The following is a 19607-nucleotide window of genomic DNA, read 5'->3' as shown; positions in this document are numbered from 1 at the left end:
TTTATATTTGAAAACAGATGTTCTATTATTAGCCGACGTTTTTAAAAATTTCTGCGATAAATGTATCGAAAGTTACGGTCTCGATCCGGCGCATTATTACACTCTCCCCGGATACACGTGGGATGCGGTGTTAAAATATACTAATATCACTTTTGAATTGCTTACTGACATAGACATGGTAATGTTCATCGAGCGCGGAATACGCGGTGGTCTAAATCAATGTTCCGGCAGATACGCGCAGGCTAATAAGTACATGCAAACGTATGATTTATTGAAACCATCGTCATACCTTATGTATTTTGACGTTAATAACTTGTACGGCTGGGCAATGTGTCAACCGTTACCGTACACCGAATTTTAATGGATCGAGGATGTTTCGAATTTCAACGTAAACGCGATCGCTCAGGATTCACCCACAGGATATATTCTTGAGGTCGATCTCGAGTATCTTCGAAACTTTCACGATGCATACACCGACCTACCCTTCTGCCCGACGCGCGATAAGCCACCCGGCCAGCGTGAAAATTTCTAGCAACCTTATATGAAAAGAAACGTTACGTCATCCACTACCGAAACCTGCAGCAGTGCACGCGTCACGGTCTTCGTACCGCAGAGATACACCGTGTATTAAAATTTGCACAATCTCTATGGCTCTGTAAATACATAGAGTTAAACACGCAATTCCGAATCCTCGCAAAAAATGATTTTGAAAAAAACTTGTATAAATTGATGAATAATGCAGTATTCGGAAAAACTATGGAGAATGTGCGTAATCATGTTGACGTTAAATTATTGACGAAATGGAAGTGTCAATATAATGTGGAGGCAATGATTGCGAAACCCAATTTTCACAGTCGAAGTATTTTTGCCGAAAATTTAATTGCTATCGAACTCAGAAAATTTGAGGTGAAATTCTACAAACCGATCTACGTAGGCATGTGTATCTTAGATATTTCTAAAACGTGTCTATATGAATTTCACCATGAATACATGCTACCGCTGTACAAAAACAAATGTAAAATTATGTATACCGACATCGACAGTCTCATATACCACGTCGAGTGTGAGGATATTTACGAGACAATGAAACGAAAGGATATTGCTAGATTCGACACGAGCGATTATTCTGTTGATAACGCGTACGGTATGCCTCTTGAGAATAAAAAAGTGCCAGGTTTAATGAAAGACGAGAACAATGGCGCGATAATGACCGAGTTCGTTGGACTTAAGGCAAAGATGTACGCATTGAAGATGGATGAAAGGAACAATACTAAAAAGGCGAAAGGCGTAAAGTGTAACGTCGTAGCGCGTACTATTACATTTAATGATTACACACGCTGTTTAAGAGGATGCTAAAGCCGTGTGTTTTACCGATATTCTGTTCAATTATTTAATTTTGAATTGAATTTACAGAATTGATAATCTTTTTACACTTTTAAAGTACGTACACAAATAAACCCAGGGACAATTAGATAAAGGTCAAAAATGCAAAAAATTTTTTAAAGTTTATTTGTTCATAAAAATATTTACTTCAAAATACAAAGTACAAAATACAAGTTATGTAGCTTATACGTACAAATAAATGGTGTTCCCGGGTTCGGAATAGATTGACAAATAAGATTATAATCGTCAAATTACGATTACAAGCCGTAAAAAAGATATTTTTATAATAAAAGCGCTTAAATGAATAAAATTTTTGATCACATAAATATGTTTTTTTACGGCTTGTAATTGTAAATATAATATAATTAACAAATATAGTCTTATTCCTTCTATTCCAAACTGCGAGACACCATTTATTTGTAAATATAAGCTATATAACTTGTATTTTAAAGCAAATTTTTTCATGAACAAGGATAAATAATGACTCTGCATTACTGACCTTAATCAAGTTTGATGGGCAGTTTAGCATCTTCTTAAAAGACGAGATCGAGATGACGCGTCGCCAGTCATGCATAAGATCTATGCTACATGATGTATATACAATATCCGAAACGAAAATTGCTTTAAGTCCGTACGACGACAAACGATATCTCATACCTGATTCGGTCGAGACATTGCCGTGGAGACATTATCGGCAGACATATCGGGAGACATATACCTTTATAATATTATATGTATCTTGTAGTTTACATTCAATGTATTTTATATTCTACATATATTTACTAATTTTACATTTTACGTTTCATATATTTTATAATTTTATATATTTTACATTTTACACTTATTTTATAATTTTACATTTAGCGCTTCATATAATTTACTTTTTACATTTATTTTACATTTTATATTTTACGTTTTATGTAGTTTTGCAAATTTTTTATATTTTGTAATTTGTATTTCATAATTTGCATTTTCATAAGTATTTTATATGTCTAAAACTCATAAGAATTAAGATTTTTTACATGTTTAAGGATGTATGATGGAAGAATAATAAACAAGCTTCATGTGTGTTTGTGTATGTGCCATAAAAATGTATTTTATTTTCGTATGGTTACATTGTATTTTTATATAGTTGCATTGTACTTTTATATGTTTATAATAAAAAAAACTTTTTGTATCAAATTACATTTTTCTTGTCAATCCATAAATTGTGCGATCCATCGAATCCCAGCCACTTTACATGGACCTTGTCTCCCTTCCTGCGCAATATTTTCTCTACGAGATATACATCAGGGTAAGTCGCGCGATGCAACTCATGCTCGTAGAACGCTCCTTCTATAGATTTTCCTCGATAGTCCTCGAGTAGATAGGTCACGGGATTGGTATGCTGTACTTTAGGAATTTTAAACATCTCGGTTGTCCAATTTGGCGTGTAACCCTTTTCAAAGACCGTTTTGTACTTGCTCACGCGTACCGAATCGCCCACTTTAAATTTCGCCGAGCCCGCAATTTTTATAGTGCTGTACACCGTAGTCAATAGTCTTTCGGCCACAGCGGGGGTTACGTCGATGGGTCCCATACCGATCGTTCGGTGTCTCCGAGTGTTGTAATTCGACACGAGACGCGATAACACGTCAATCCACTTGAAATTACCGTTGAACGTAAACATTTTCCACATGTCGTTTTTCAGCGTGCGGTTAAAGCGTTCGACGACTGACGCCTTCATTACCGAGTGCGTAGAATAATGATTAATGTTATGTTTCTTCAATACTTTCTGCACATCGGCGTTGTAAAACTTCTTCCCCATATCGGTCTGTAAATTTATCGGGCGTCTTCCGCTCTCTCGAATTACTTCAGAGATAGCGTCAACCGTCTCGCTTCCGCCCTTGCTCTTGAGAGGTACGCCCCACGCGCGTTTGCTTAAGGGTGCGGTCCCATGGACTGATATTTTCCGCGTAACGCGTATCGCGTAACCAATCGGAGACGTTCCGCGTTTTCTGTTACGCGGATTTTGTAATCTCATCGTTCACATGGAACATAAAACGGCAGCAGCGTATCGCGTTTAACCAATGATATTTTTCTATTCTGTTAAAACGTTCCAACAGAAATGCTAAATGTCACAGTTGATTGGTTACGTAAGTTTTTATTACGCAAATTTTATGTCCATGTGAACGATAGGATCTAAATATCACGTAATAATATCGCGTAATATACATTATGTATTGAAAGTTTAGACAGTTTAGTCTAAAATGGATTCAGACTTATTCTTATCTATTATTGCTTTACAAAAACAAATAATAAAAGAAAGAAATAAAACATCAATTTTAAAATTAAAAAAGTTAGTGATGCTTTTCTTATTGTGCCAAAAAAATGAACAAAATAAAATAGTAAAACGAAAATATTGGGTTCATCCAATTTTTTCCAACAAAATGCGGAAACAATATGGAGCAAGTAACACTCTTATAAAAGAGTTGCATTTTCATAATGACGACAAATTCATTAATTATTTTCGCATGAATATGGACACATATAAAAAATTATTAAATATTATTGGACCACATATAACAAAACAAAAATGTATTCGAGATCCAATACAACCAAATACGCGTCTAGAAATATGTCTCCGTTATTTAGCCTCAGGAGACAGTATGAAATCTCTTTCCTATATGTTTCGTATAGGGACTAGTACGATTTCAAAAATTATATTTGAAACTTGTGATGTAATTTGGAACGTATTACAAGATAAAGTTTTTCCACAATTTAATAAAGACTTGTGGGAACATATAGCAAGTAAATTTGAAGAAAAATGGAATTTCCCACATTGCATAGGAGCTATGGATGGAAAACATGTTATGTTACAAGTATGTTAATGTTTAAACTCAACTTTTGTTTTACTTTTATTACATGTTAAGAGAATAATTGTTTTAATGTAATGTACAGGCTCCTCCTAACAGTGGGTCAATTTATTATAATTACAAGGGTCAGCATAGTTTGAATTTATTTGCACTATGTGATGCAGAATATCGTTTTATCGTGCTGGACATTGGAGCAGAAGGACGACAAAGTGATGGTGGGGTATTCAGAAAGAGCAAATTATATTCTGCATTAGAAGAAAATTTGTTGCAAATTCCACCACCAAAAATTGTTAATGTCAGAGGCCCTGTATTACCATATGTAATTGTCGCAGATGAAGCCTTTGGCTTGAAAAATTATTTAATGCGACCATATTCCCGAAGCCAAAATCTTGATCGAAAAAAGAAAATTTTCAACTACAGATTAAGTAGAGCAAGACGTACTGTAGAAAGTTCCTTTGGAATATTAACTGCAAAATGGCGAATCTACAGGAAACCAATTATAGCATCTATTACTTTAAGTAGAAAAATTGTGCAAGCAACCTGCTGTTTGCACAATTTTATAATTAATCATGAAAATAGTTATAAATATTATTCTACTTTAACACCAGTTGATGCAAATGTTGCAAATGAAGCTCTTCAAGACAATATAAATGAAATAAATTCTTACTCTAAAAATGCGGCTATGATAAGAGATAAATTTGCTGATTATTTTGTAAAAGCTGGAGCAGTTACATGGCAATGGGAAAAAGCGTTTCGTAATGAATTCTGAATTTTTTATTTTAAATAAGTATATATATGTTTACTTATTTAAATTAATATAAATATATATTATATAAGTAACTATTATCACTATGCAATGTGGGAAATTCCATTTTTCTTAAAATGTACTTGCTATATGTTCTCACAAGTCTTTATTAAATCGTGGAAAAACTTTATTTTATAATATATTCCAAATTACATCACAAGTTAAACATGTTATACGTTTCATTTGCTATGTAATTACAAAGATTTTTATTTAAAATTTTAGATAAACTTTTAAATTCAAAATTTTCATTTTTTGTGCAGTAAACATAATTTCTAATACATATATGCGTGTGTGTGTGTGTGTGTGTGTGTGTGTGTGTGTGCGTGCATGTGTAAACTTACGTATACTTATGTTTAAAAAAATGTCAATGTAAATAAAATTTTTTAATTTTTTAAATTTATATTAAGAAATATAGTATATAAGAATTTAAATATATTAAACAATAACATATAATTACAATAATGTATAGTTTACATAAAATTTGATGTATCTCAACATTAAACTTTTATTTTATAGTTTCTATATACAACTGTTATTGTATATAATACAGTTTAAATAAAAATATAATATAATATAATTTCATATTTGAGTCAATACAAAATAAAACTTATTTTCCTTATAAAAAGGTATTGCTCAGTAGTACAGTATTATAAAATTGCAACAATTTGTTATTAACAAATCTATCACAGTTAACAATACTCTTTGGTAAAACTTAAATTATTCTTTTTCATAACTTAATATTTTCTTTGTACTATTTCTCTTTATATTTTATATACTTAATATTTTAATTCTTTTTTTAAATAACTTTAATAACTTTTAATAACTTATTAATCTTTTTAATGACTTTAATAACTTATTAATATTTTTAATCACTTTTTACTTTCTTCAATATCTTTAATAACGTATGCTATTAAATTTCTTCATTGTTTTCAAACTCTGCTGCTGTAGCCATTTTAAGAAATTCAATTTGCATCATAACTCTCTTTTTATATGACAAACGATGTAAAGTTTCTCCTAAAGTTTTTAAAAATCCATCAACAGGATCAACTTCTGTAATAGGCATCTTTATAATATCTAATAAAGCACTTTGTAACTGTTGTGATTGATCACCCTTGTGATTAATCTTTCGTTCTGTAAAAATTAAATGTGTATAAATTAAATGTTAAACAAAAAGTAAAAATAATATACATAATCTAATCTGACATATACATATGTGACGTCCCCGCCAAATAATAATTTTCTTTTTCTTTTCTTTTTCTTTCTATTTTTATTATTCATATTCTTAATTATATTATTATAATTAATCACATATTAATTAATTGTGCATTTATATAAAACTACCATTATTAATTCGCGAACAACACTACTATTATTAATTGTATTAATATTACATATTAATTAATTATGCATTATTTTCTATTTTTATTCTCGCGTACAATTATTGTAACGTTATTATTATTTTGCGTATAATTATATGAGTATTAAGTTGCGCCGAATATATTATTTTAAATACTACAATTCTATTATTAAGTTGTGTATGTTTTTACTATTAATATTTGTATGTAACAACTAATTTGCGCATAACCCTAGCATTGTTAAGTTCTATATTATCTTATTAGCATAATTCCGCAATATGCGCGCGCTCATAGAGTATATTAATCCTTATGTATGCGTTTCTAGCATAAGTATGCGACAATAGAATAGGAAATCGTAAGAGCGACAAAGAAAGAAACAGCGACTGTACTGCGTCTCTACTCCCACTACTATTCCTCCTGCACACGGCGTCCGTATTCCCACCATTTCTACTTCTCGCATATGGCGTCCGTACTCCCACTATTACTATCTCTCGCATCTGTATTCCCACTACCACTATTTTGTAACACTCTGCTAATCCACTACACCCCCACCCTTACTGGTGCATCCCCAAAACAGCGAAACCTCGTGCTCGAGCGTTACGCAACGAGCCGCCGAAAAAGAGACGAGGGTGGGATATGCACGAGGAAGGGTTATGCAACGATATATATTCTTATGCAAGAGGACCAGAGCCTCAGATTTAGATTGTGGAAAGAGCAGATCAGACTTAGAACAGAGTGTCTCAATCCTTCTATTTCTTCCATTTCAAACTTAGATTATTTCCATTTCCAACTTAGAATATTTCCATTTCAACCTTAGATTATTTCCATTTCCAACTTAGAATATTTCCATTTCAACCTTAGATTATTTCCATTTCCAACTTAGAATATTTCTATTTCAAACTTAGATTATTTCCATTTCAAACTTAGAATATTTACCATTTCGAACTTAGAATATTTTCATTCTTTACTATTTCGAACTTAGAATATTTTCATTCTTTACTATTTCGAACTTAGAATATTTCTATTACAAACTTAGAATATTTTCATTCTTTGCCTTAGAATACTTCCATTCCGAACTTAGAATATTACTTTTGCGTATGTTTAGAATATTTACTAGCGATCACTGATAATAACCGACGTTTTTATATTCAAATACTAATAACACCGCGCTGTAAATCCTGTGTTTCAATAATTTAATTGTAAATTTAAGATCGTAAATATACTGAATATTTAGTGAAACTCGTATTTCCTTTTATTCCAACAATTACCTCTCCTCTCATTCGAATTCGTGATGAACATAATCTTGGATATTATAAAACAAATTAATTTCAAGTCTTTACTCGAATATACACTCGATTAATCAGAGACTGTGAGTAAGAGCCATCGGTGCGGCTGACCCGCACGGTCTGCGACGACTGTTTCAGTCCTGATTTATCGTAGGTTCATTGTTGCCATTTTAAAATAAGTACGAATTATTATTCTCTTCGCTATCATAAAAATATTTTCATCACGAATGCCGAAACAGCGACGTGGCGGACGTAAATATCAAGTTCGCAGAGTCAAAGCACAATTATACCAGACATTACCTACTCACGGATTTCTCCACTACCTCGGTGTAGAAGGTGATTACGCGGTCGCGGATAAAACCGAAGCGCTCTCATCCTTGCCAGTTAGAGTCAGTGATTACAAATTAGTGCCTATCATTTTCCACGTGCCTCGCATCAGGCCGTCAGACATTCCTGCCGAAGACCCGCGCTTTGCTGCCTACACCACTCGCCCATCGACAGAGAAGGACGTCCCTGAGCACATTCCGTACAAGCTAGTACGAATCTCCGTTGGGAAGCGACCTGTCGACGTGACGCATATTTCTAAGGAGGATCCAAGGTACGAGTTCTACGCATCCAAAAATAGGGTAAGTGCCTGGATAAATTCTCAATACCGGACAGTGAATTCGGAGTGCCTAGAATCTCGCGAAGAATAGGTCTCGCCATCTTTACGCGGCCACGTGGCTGAGCGTGCCTCGCGCCATTTTGTACGCCGCGCAACGACGCCGTCGCATCGCTCCGGCTCCCCCACTACCGCCGCTGCAGAAAGCCGCCTACTCGAGTCAAACGTCTCCCCTCTACTCAGCGCCGTGATTTCTCTAACCGCCGCGTAAAATTTAATATTTAATATGCGCCTCGCACAAATATCATGGGCGTGATTAATCGCGTTTCCCCGCGAAAGTACGAAATTCCTCTTCGTTCACGTGGAATCACAAACGAGATAATTTCGTGCAATAAAGTTTTCCTTTTTCGAAATCGCCTTAATAATTCAATTCTCTGTCACGATTGCATCGGCGATCAATCGGACCCTAGCAATTACAACGAAGAAATCCGTCACTATATCCACTGCGGTACTAGTCCTATATATGAAGAGTGCTCCGAATGCTGCGTAATCTTAAATACTACTGTCTCATACGACAATTGCAGCGATTGCACCGCGAAATTTGAGTCGTTCATAATACCTGCCCTTTCCGCGCGTTATCACACCCCTTTTTATAATATTCCGATTACCGTAACCGTCGCACGGTCTATATCTCCATATCGTTTTTCCGATTCTGACGAGGACACCGAGTAAAGAAAGAACGAGCGAGTTATGTGCCCTCCGCGTTCGCTTTATTCTCCGGCGACCTTCAACCCGAACGCACGTTCAGCCCTTTATCACGCATGGATCGCGTCTGCTAGATGTTCTGTCTCGCGAATTTACCAACACCGCCGTGACGTAGAACATATAATCTGTTCCGCGTGTTATATCCGCGCCTCTTGGGAAGTCCGCTCATCCTACGTTTTGAAACGAAGACACGCCGTTCATATCGGATTTACTCAATGCTACGACGCGTGCATCTCCTGCTCAACGCGTTTAACAATCTTTAGACTCCTCGATGAATGTCTTATCTGCAACGACATTTTAAGCGATTTTATACAATACCTAAATCTAACGGGAGACGATCCGTACAATTCGGAACGACCCACGTTAATCGCGATTTCACAGACAGACGTAAACTCCTCCGAATAAACGTCGCGAATAAGTTTTTTTTTGTTTTTTTTTTGTTTTATCGTGAAAATTTCCCGAATTTGCCTGCCACTACTTAAATTCCAGAGGAACGGTGGACCGCTCGACTCTGTTCCTCTAACCTTTTTCCCCCTCTTCTCCGGCTACGGGAGAATATCGGCAACGCCGCCCCTCCCGCGCGCCCGGGACGTAACACATAATTATACATACGTTTTTTAGCTGATGAAGTTGATGTTGAAGTTAATGATGAAGTATTATCAAAATTTTGAAATGAAGTTGACGGTTCAGAACATATTTCTGACTCAACATCTGAACAATCGGATAAGTCCTTACTTCTTTTTTCTTTTTCCTTTACAGATATTTTTTCAGGTGTGCTCTTTATCAATGTGCTTATTGTTCTGTAAAATATTAATTAATATTAATTAATTTTATACTATTTTATACTATATTTTATAATGTGGAAATTTAAATAATTGTGTATAACAATACATACGATGTAGTCTGAAATGTATCGTCCAAGGGTCTCATTAGATCAAAAAATCTATAAGTACTTCTTACATCTGTTGAAGCTGCACTAGATCCACTTGGAACATACTGTTTTCCTTTTTTTCTTGCGCGAATATAACAATCACGATGATACTTCCATTTCTTTTGTAATTCTTTTGTACTAATGTTACCTGTTTAATGAACAATTATTTCTAAATCTTGTCACAATTTTAACGAAAACAATAATAAATTCTTAGCATATAAGAATATCTATTATAAATTATAAAATTTATATACACATACTATTAATGGCATTTCTTACTTCCTCCCACAATGCTGCCTTTTTTAGTTTAGATCTTTCTTTAACATTTAATCGATGATCATATAATGGTGGTCTATCTAGTACTGCCGTTATTAAACGTTCATCAAAGTCTGTATTTAAACTCTGAGATGATAGTTCATTGCAGTCTGTATCTTGAGACAATAGGTCATCTTCATCAAATTTGTTCACTGTTAAAAAAGTTTGATTAATACTCTATTTTATATAATTAATGTAAAGTAATACATTTGTTAAGCATAAATATTTATACCAATAGTAGCTACATTATTTTCGTCGATGTTCAAAGCATGAACATTTTCATTGTATTCTTTAAAACATTCATGTTCCAATATATTTTTACAATGATATGCTAGCAGCCAACTACAATAACCACATTTTATTTGCTGTAAACAAAGATAATTGTGTTAATAAATTAAGAACTAAGTAACATAACCTATAACATGATGTATGTTATCAAACCAACATAGAACAAATAAATATAGAAATAAATAAAGAAAAATATAAGAGAGCAAATAACATAACTGTTTACATATTTTTACAGTAAACTCTAAAGTAAAAAATAATATTTTTTAAAGAATAACTTACAGATGCCTCCATGTCGCCTGAGTACCACGCCATACCACGCTCACATAAGTCGCGCAAACTCGCGTACTACGCAACTTTTGAAAACGAGCGTAACAGAAAACGCGGAACGTTTCTGATTGGTTACGCGATACGCGTTACGCGGAAAATATCAGTCCATGGGACCGCACCCTAATACATCGATGACGGTGAGAATATAGTGGTAGCCTCTGTTGAAACGTGAATATGGAATTGTCACGTCCCGTGTAAATTTTTCAACTTTTATTAATTATTTGCTTCATGAATTTCCTTTATTCGTATATCTATTCATATATTCAATTATATTTTAATCAATATTATATTATTATTCATTTATTACACTTATATTATATTCTTATCCAGTTTTTTTAATTATTCAGTTCATTTTATATTACATAACTTACTTATTATTCATATTATTATTCACATTATATATTCTTACAACACTTATTATTCTAATAATCATATACTATCCATATATTACCCAATTAATACTTATATTATTATATTCTCTAACGTTCATAACTTTCGAACCACTATTTTACTTATATTAATTATTAAGACCATATAAAATGTTATATTCTTTAAGGTTACAATTGTTCGAAATCATAATGATAATAGTTGATCACTAAATTTACATTGAGTATCGAATTATTCAATTAAATTAATTATATACCTTATAGTCGACACCTAAATTTAATATTGTAAAGGAATTGCATCAATAATCGTTCATTTTATTATAGAAATTCTTTAAATTAACCCCGATAACCAAGCATGCTAGCACGACGGCGCACGTTATGCTCGGCATGTCATGCGCACACTATGCTGTCACTATGTCACATTTTATTGATAAAGCAGACAATGCTAGCACGATGTTGGCACAAAAAGTATTACAGTCAAAAAGTGAGGTTAGTTTATTTAATTGGCGTTCTGCGAACATAATGCAAGCATTACGAGCTGTCGTGCAGAGCAAACAGTTCAAGATTCAATGCGTCTTATCAGTGAGAGTTTTTTCAATTTTTTTTACAATAAGTTACCTTTTTTCTTCAATATTTACTAAAAAGGGCAGTATAGTTTAGTTATTTTTATAAAACTCATACATATAACTTCTATATTTCGTATATTTTCATAAATTAATTGGTATAAATTTTACATAACCTCAACACAAATTTGATTTTTTAATATTAATTCTTTGAAATTTTTAGCTTTAATTCTTTAAATTGCAATAATGTATAAATTACAGAAAATACGCTCGCGTAAAATTATTCATAATGTTTCTCTTGGATATAGACACAAGTTAACTCGTACAATCCTTGCTACACGTAAAAAAATAATAAGTACTGGCCAAATGTCTTTAAAAGCTCATGAAAGCGAGCATATTCTTCATGTAAATGATTTAACCAATTCATCTATTATCCAGGAATCTCAAAACATAGAACACTTTGTTCCTTTTTTAAATAATATAATTAATGATATACAATATAATAATTTGAATTCTAATACTTCTGATTTGGCAATTGAAAATGATCTGAAGAAATTAAAAATTGTTTTACGTCTGCAAAGGAAAACAATTTCAAAGAACAACTTGTATCTGTCTTTTTAAAAACAGGAATTAATCATGTCCAGGCTAAGGAAATTTTAAAATTGCTTCGAACTCATTCTTGTTTTTCAAAACTTCCACGCGATCCAAGAACGATTATGAATACTCCTCGTGTGTCATGTTGTATTGATAATATTGCTGGAGGGCAATATCTTCATTTAGGTTTTGATGAAGGTATTAAAGCTATTCTTCAAATTACTCCTTTGAGTATGATTCCCAACAATTTAGAAATTGATTTTCACATAGATGGTGCTTCGTTAGATAGTGCAAGTAATATTCAATTATATCCAATACAAATTAGAATTGCTAATATTTATCAAAGTAAACCAGAAATCGTAGGAGTTTGGAAAGGTTCTTCGAAGCCTACAAGTGCTACAGAATTTCTAAAGCCTTTTGTCAATGATGTGCTACAAGTTAAAAACAATAAAGGGATTATTTTTAATGGGAAAAAACTGACTTTTAAGCTTCGTTGCTTTATCGCAGATGCAATAGCACGTGCTTTTGTATTAGGACATCAGGGTCCTAAGTCTCAAGCTCCATGTTCCAAATGTTGGCTTAGTGGAATAAATATTCGTCAAGGTGTTATAGTCTTTAGTGGCGTTGATCATAGATTGCGAACGAACGAAGAATATATTATGTGTTTAGATGGAGAACATCATAAAGAAGAAGAATGCAGCATTGTACGTCTTTCTATAGATTTAGTGAATCAATCTGTTTTTTATTATATGCATTTAATTTGTCTTGGTGTTATGGAAAAAATATTCTTAGCTATCGTGGATGGAAAATATGCTTCTTCTGCAAAACTATCACCTACTTCGATAAAAAATCTTTCTACTAGATTAGAGAGTGTTAAAAAATTTTGTCCAAAAGAATTTACTAGAAAGCCGATTAATGTAACAAAACATCGTACTTTCAAGGCTACAGAACATCGTCAGATTTTGTTGTATACTGGTCCTATTATTTTTTATGAACTTCTGAATGAAAGCATGTATTTGCATTTTTTATTATTACATTCTGCTATTTGTATTTTAGTAGATGTTATTTCTTGTAAGAATACAGCAAACATTAGTAAAGCAGAATTAATGTTAAAAATTTTTGTTCAAAGAGTTCCTGAACATTATGGTATAGAATTTCTTTCATATAATGTTCATGGTCTTTTACATTTAGCAAACGATGCAAAAAATTTTGGTCCTTTGGATTCGTTTTCACCATTTCCATACGAAAATAATATGAGTTATTTCAAAAAAATTTGCAGAAAACCAAATCAACATTTGCAACAAATAGCAAATAGACGTTATGAGGAAAAAAGGTTACAGGAAAAATTTATCTTTTCAACTGAAGATTTTATTCAAGTTTCAGGTTTACATAAACATGGACCTATGCCTGCAATTAATTTCCATCACTATTCTCAATATCGAAATTTACTTTGTAGACAGTTTACTTTATCATTGAATGGAAAGGATGATACAATAATTCTTAAGGATTCTAGTATTTGCATTGTTCAAAATATTATTGGTTATGATAATAAATATTATCTTATAGTGAAACGTTTTCATAGAATTGAAAATTTCTATCATACGCTAGTACAATCTTCCGATATAGGAATTTTTCATTGTTCCTTGCTTTTTGATGAATTAATAATAATTAATTTTGATCAAATTGCTGGAAAATGTTTTAAACTTCCACTTTGTTCTGTAATGGGTACTATAAATTCTAATGATTATGTTATTGTCAAAATTTTATTTTTTTTAAATTAATATAATGTTTTAATCATATTAATTTGTTTTTTACAGAATATTTGAAATGAATAAAAAAAATTATCGTCTTGTAGGTACTCTTAGTTCAAAAGAGAGTATGCAAAATTTAATTACTGATTTAAAAAATGCGAAAAGTTTATTGCCATCTCAGACTACATCTGAAAATTCCCAATCTCTAATTCAGTCAACATCTCATATAAAAAAAAAACCTTTAACTGAAATAAATAAAACGATTAATTATGCAAATACACATGTTACTTTTAATACATCAATACCATCGATTAAAACTTCAAAAAACCAATCACCAGAGGTAAAAAAATATATAAATATTCAATAAAATATATGTATGTTTAAAAATATGCTCTTTATTAATGTTATTTTATTTATTGTAGATCTATGTAACATCAACACCTCACAAGAAACGTACGACAAACAAAAATACTTTCCAGTTACAAGAATCATACAACTCAGAAAATCAAATTTCCGTCCCGAAGAATACTTTTCAAATAAAATCTTTAAGGATAAATAATTCACAAATCTGTGATTCTTTGAATAAAAGCATCGCTGAACAAACGCATATTGTACATGTTGTTCAAGATTTATTTAAGTAAGTATGCTATTATGTGTGTGTGTGTGTGTGTGTGTGTGTGTGTGTGTGTGTGTGTGTGTGTGTGTGTGTGTGTGTGTGTGTGTGTGTGTGTGAGAGCACGCGCGCATGTGATATACAATAATTATATAAGAAATAAATAAATAAGTATAATATAACTATATTATAAGCTTGATAAATTTAATACATAATATCTGATTTTAAGTCAAAACTACAGATATGTATTTACAATCTAAATATTATACTTTTATTTAAAAAAATGGTATTATAAAATTAATAATATTATCACAATATTTTATTTCTTTAAAATTAAAATTTTGTACAAATTTTAAATACAAAATTTTTGTAATATTCTTAATTTTTTACAGAAAACTAAACGAACGTTTGGATATAATAGAAAAAAAAGAAAGGTATAATTTTATTAAAAATTATTCTCTCAAGTATGTCTTAAAAATTATTTTTGATACTACATTTTCTTATTTTTATATTGGCAGTGAAAACCATGCGATGCTGTTGCGACTAACAAAAATAAAAAATCGAAGAGTTAAATCGATTCCAAAATGTCTTCCTTTTAAATCAATACAAAATTTAATACTATTTGACAACGCAAGTGATGATATATATAACGAAGTTGTAAGTATATTTTAGTTATTAATTTTTATTTTATTTTTAAAGATGTGTTATTTTTTATGAAAAACAAACTGTTTTATTTTAATATAACTTTATAAAAATAGTTTTAAGAAAAGATTGGCGCGCAATGTAAAGCGGATATAATTTTCAGATTGCTTAGGCTGCGTTCGGAAACGTTACTCGAGTGCTCTTGGGTATCATTCTATCCTTATCTCATATTCAACGAACAACAATGATAGAATAATACTCGAGAACACTGAGGTGATGTTTCCGAACGCAGCCTTAGGTAAAATTAGAAAAAATTAAATAATCTGATTGATAGTATTTGTTTTACACTGTGAGTATCTGGAACTCATTCCTATTTTAATGTACTAGACTGTTTCAGAAAATTCAATAATCGCAAAAGTTGTCAAGATATAATAGATGTTTATATTTGTAAGATTTCACGTTGCAGTTACCAATTTGTGAATGTAAGATATTGATCAATATTTTATTGTTTGATTTGTATAACTGCACTACATTTCATCATCTTAATTATTTTTTTAGCCTACTATAAATTATTGCATGTCCTATGGTTAAACTTTCTTTAATTCTCTAAAATAATAAAACAAAGAATGGCTTTTGCCACAATCATCATTATATTGTTGAGTGGGAAATATATTACAATTATATATTGTTGAGTGGGAAATTATTACAACTAACAAGCATGTTACATGTTACTTGTTTACTGGGAATGATCTATATTACAATTACTAATATATATAATGTAATTTACATTTTTTAATGTAAATTTCTTGAATTTTCCTAAAATTTATCTCAGTTTATTACTGTTTTATTACTGGTTTATAAAGTTACATTATTTATTATTGCAACATAGTCTACAATATCTAGAAAGACTATGGATGTATATAAAACAAAAATGTATTATACACTTTTATTTACAGTTTTAAGATTTGTACTATATTTGTTTTTCTTAACAGAAAGTATAAATGCGATTATGATGTTCTATTATGGATAAAATTTTTTAATTAAAATTATTAATTTACTATGTGTCAAATTTAGTATATTATTTCAAGAGCTTGTGCATGGTTTTTCTTTTTAATACGTTATAAACTTTGATTTAATTATTGTTTATAAATTTATTATTTTATAGCGTTTTCGACCCGTGCTGGGTTAACTTGTTTTGGTTTCTTTTCCTCTACAACTGGTCAATCACAGTTATTCCCTTCTTCAGAAGAATGGCTGTGATTGGTCTTATGACGTCATTAATCGCTCCCGGAGCGATTAACTCAGCCCGGTCGAAAACGCTATAAGTGTGTGTCAAGGGCTTGAGATTAATTTTTCTTTTTAAAATATTCTAAAGCTTTATATTTGTGAATGCCAAGTTATATTTGTCATTAAACAAAAAATGTCTATTTGTTTTTAATTTAAAAGAAATTTTATTTCAGGTTGATTATTTTATTTATTTAGGTGGATTCAATCCTATATTGTGCTGCAATATATTTTAAATGTGCTTTTGAAAAAGTTGAAAAGACTACATTGGAAGTGACTTGGCATGGTACAAAAGATTTGAAAGCTTTAAAAACTACTCGCTTTGCACATGCTTGTGAAGGTAAATAATATTTTATGTAATTTATATATAATTAAAATTTTATAATATTAACAAAAAACAAATATATTATCTTTAGACGCCATTAGTAATAATTTAAACTTTCCTAAACCACGACGTGATGAATTTGAGGATGCAATGATAAAAGCTTTAAAAAGTACAAAGGAGCGTTTCCGCCGTCAACAAAAACGACCAAGTTTAGAAAATGATGAATACGAAGAACCTTTTTTAAGAAGAGCAAGAATCCCAAACAAGAGACAAACAGGAAATACAAGAAATACTATTAATTTCGATGATGCTCGACAGCAAATAGATGCTCAAGATAATACGAATCTGTCAAATATAAGTGAACAGTCGGATATAACTGAACAGTCGGACGTAACTAAACAGTCGGATATAACTGAACAGTCGGATGTAATTGAACAGTCACTGGATTACAATCCAACAATTTATAACGATGAAGAATTTCAATTATATTAAATACTTTATATTATCTTTATTTTGATAAAACTTATACATATTCTTACGTTTGTAACCTGTAATCTAATATTTTATCTATATTAGGCACAATACTCCAAAATATTAGATTACAGGTTACAAAACGTAAGAATATGTATAAGTTTTATCAAAATAAAGATAATAAATAAAGATAATGTTCACTTATATTTGACAGATTCGTTTGCAATACACACATACATTAATATTTATAAAGTTTATCTACATTATTAAAATATAATTTTGTTAAACATGTACGAAAATTTGTATTAAATTTTAATATAAATTAAGAAAATATCTATAATATATTAGTATAAAATTTATTATTAATAAATAAAATTTTGAAATTAAATTAGTGTTATTTTATTAACAATATTTTGCAAAGATTCTGTAAAGCACAAATTTTTTATTTAAAAAAATACATACGCATAATGCTGACATTTTGACATGCAAGATGCTGGCATACTGCCTGCATTACCTGTTAATCACGATGTGTCGTCACTATGTCGGTCAGGTGCGGTTGCATCTGGACATCATATGACGGCATGTCATTGCACGCGTGCATGCACAGTGCGACCATCATGCTAACATTTGGTTATCGGGGAAATTAAAATACTAAAATCTTATAAGTTACCGACCAGCGGGATACCTCTACTATTAAAAACTTACCATTAGCTTGTATACTTTGCCAATAGAGGGCCAACTGTCGATAACTTACCTGCACTTACCATCAATAACCATTCCCTAATTACCGACAATGGTATATTTACCATCTGTTACAAGCGCCTACCGAATGATAGACCCGTCACACACAGCCATCATGAATTCCTGGAATAGCTGCTGTAATTCCAAGAATTCCCGAAAACTTTTGCTAATATCTCGAGAACCATAAGAGGTAGAGTTGTCAAATTAATTCCAAGAAGCGCCGCAGACTTTGTTTATACTAAAAATCATGTTTCCAAAAATTTGGAAAAAACAATTATTTTTTGGGACAAATTTCACATTTTTTAACCAAAAACCGAAAACTTGCCAAAACGCTCCGTTTTACCTGATTCGACCGTAAATGTTTTTTTAATAACTTCAATTTTTACCCCCACCCCGATTTTTCGGGAGGACCAAAATTCGATCAAACATAGTCCTCGAGGTCCTCTATACGATGGTCCGAACCCCATCTCTTAATCTCTTACCGTTCACGAGATATAAATTTTTAAAGTGTCAAGGACGACTGCCAAAAGACCTTTATAAGTACTATAGGCCTTGAAACACAAGTCTCTCACCTTGAAAACCATCATGGTACATGAGCACCCTTGTGAAGGTGAATGTAAAATCATTGCATCACTATTATGAAATATTATTAACAGTAGAATATTCATAAGACCATTGTAGAAGCCTAAATAATATATAAAGTAGTTTAAACAATTAAATAATTATTTTTCCGAACATAAATATTAATTAACAATCACCTTTTTGCATAAATACTAATTAACAAATAGAATATTATATATACGAACAATAATTTAATTATAAATAAATAATCCTTATTAATTACATAATTTTGCAATTATCATTTATTCATAAAGCTAGTTAACAATCGGTTTTAATTAAAGGAATAATTATTAAGGTTTTTGCAAGTGCATAATTAATAAATAAAGTCCCAAGGCCATGTCACTGAAGCTATTGCAGTGTACACAAGATGGCTGACCATCACTGTAATGAATGCGAACCTCTATAAGAAGAATGTAAAATTATTGTAAAATTCATATACCAGCGACGAAATATTATTTAAGATAGAATATTCACTGACGATGTTTTAATTGCAAACGTCTAAATAATATAGATATGTTCAATTCCATTACTTATAAATAATTAATAACTGTTAATATTAAAGTCATAATTATCATATTAAGTAAAAATATTAATTTACAACTAATTTTACTAACTACATAATTTATATAAGTATTTGATACCAAGATATTGGTTAATTATCCGTTTTTATTAATTATACAATTTACACAAGCTTAATTAATATTC

The 19607-nt window shown here is 31.2% G+C and overlaps 4 protein-coding genes across 5 annotated transcripts; 3 read left to right on the top strand and 1 right to left on the bottom strand.

Moving 5' to 3' along the window:
- Nucleotides 1-3616: 3616 nt before the first annotated feature.
- Nucleotides 3617-5029, top strand: LOC118646282 (protein ANTAGONIST OF LIKE HETEROCHROMATIN PROTEIN 1-like). Its single transcript, XM_036288847.1, has 2 exons — nucleotides 3617-4244; nucleotides 4324-5029. The coding sequence occupies exons 1-2, from the start codon at nucleotides 3633-3635 to the stop codon at nucleotides 5005-5007; spliced, it is 1296 nt and encodes a 431-aa protein (XP_036144740.1). The 5' UTR covers nucleotides 3617-3632; the 3' UTR covers nucleotides 5008-5029.
- Nucleotides 5030-9469: 4440 nt separating this feature from the next.
- Nucleotides 9470-11169, bottom strand: LOC118646206. Of its 2 annotated transcripts, none has more exons than XM_036288593.1 (5): nucleotides 10864-11169; nucleotides 10529-10661; nucleotides 10242-10448; nucleotides 9946-10129; nucleotides 9470-9850 (listed from the first exon to the last, which is right to left on the bottom strand). In XM_036288593.1, the coding sequence occupies exons 1-5, from the start codon at nucleotides 10894-10896 to the stop codon at nucleotides 9529-9531; spliced, it is 879 nt and encodes a 292-aa protein (XP_036144486.1). In that variant the 5' UTR covers nucleotides 10897-11169; the 3' UTR covers nucleotides 9470-9528. The 2 variants fall into 2 exon arrangements, 1 of the variants encoding a protein (XP_036144486.1); XR_004963744.1 differs by having other exon boundaries at nucleotides 9716-9850; nucleotides 10261-10448; nucleotides 10864-11163.
- Nucleotides 11170-11307: 138 nt separating this feature from the next.
- Nucleotides 11308-17811, top strand: LOC118646370. The gene is made up of 6 exons (XM_036289069.1): nucleotides 11308-11879; nucleotides 14272-14545; nucleotides 14628-14842; nucleotides 15211-15475; nucleotides 16943-17084; nucleotides 17161-17811. The coding sequence occupies exons 2-6, from the start codon at nucleotides 14282-14284 to the stop codon at nucleotides 17559-17561; spliced, it is 1287 nt and encodes a 428-aa protein (XP_036144962.1). The 5' UTR covers nucleotides 11308-11879; nucleotides 14272-14281; the 3' UTR covers nucleotides 17562-17811.
- Nucleotides 11712-14264, top strand: LOC114254351. The gene is made up of 2 exons (XM_036289070.1): nucleotides 11712-11781; nucleotides 12413-14264. Exons 1-2 carry the CDS (start codon nucleotides 11712-11714, stop codon nucleotides 14233-14235), a joined length of 1893 nt encoding a protein of 630 aa, XP_036144963.1. The 3' UTR covers nucleotides 14236-14264.
- Nucleotides 17812-19607: the final 1796 nt, after the last annotated feature.

Source organism: Monomorium pharaonis, chromosome 6 (genome assembly GCF_013373865.1).
Source record: "Monomorium pharaonis isolate MP-MQ-018 chromosome 6, ASM1337386v2, whole genome shotgun sequence".
In the NCBI taxonomy this organism is placed as follows: domain Eukaryota; kingdom Metazoa; phylum Arthropoda; class Insecta; order Hymenoptera; family Formicidae; genus Monomorium; species Monomorium pharaonis.
Note: the sequence above shows the minus strand (reverse complement) of the source record. Positions and strands in the feature narration are given on the sequence as shown.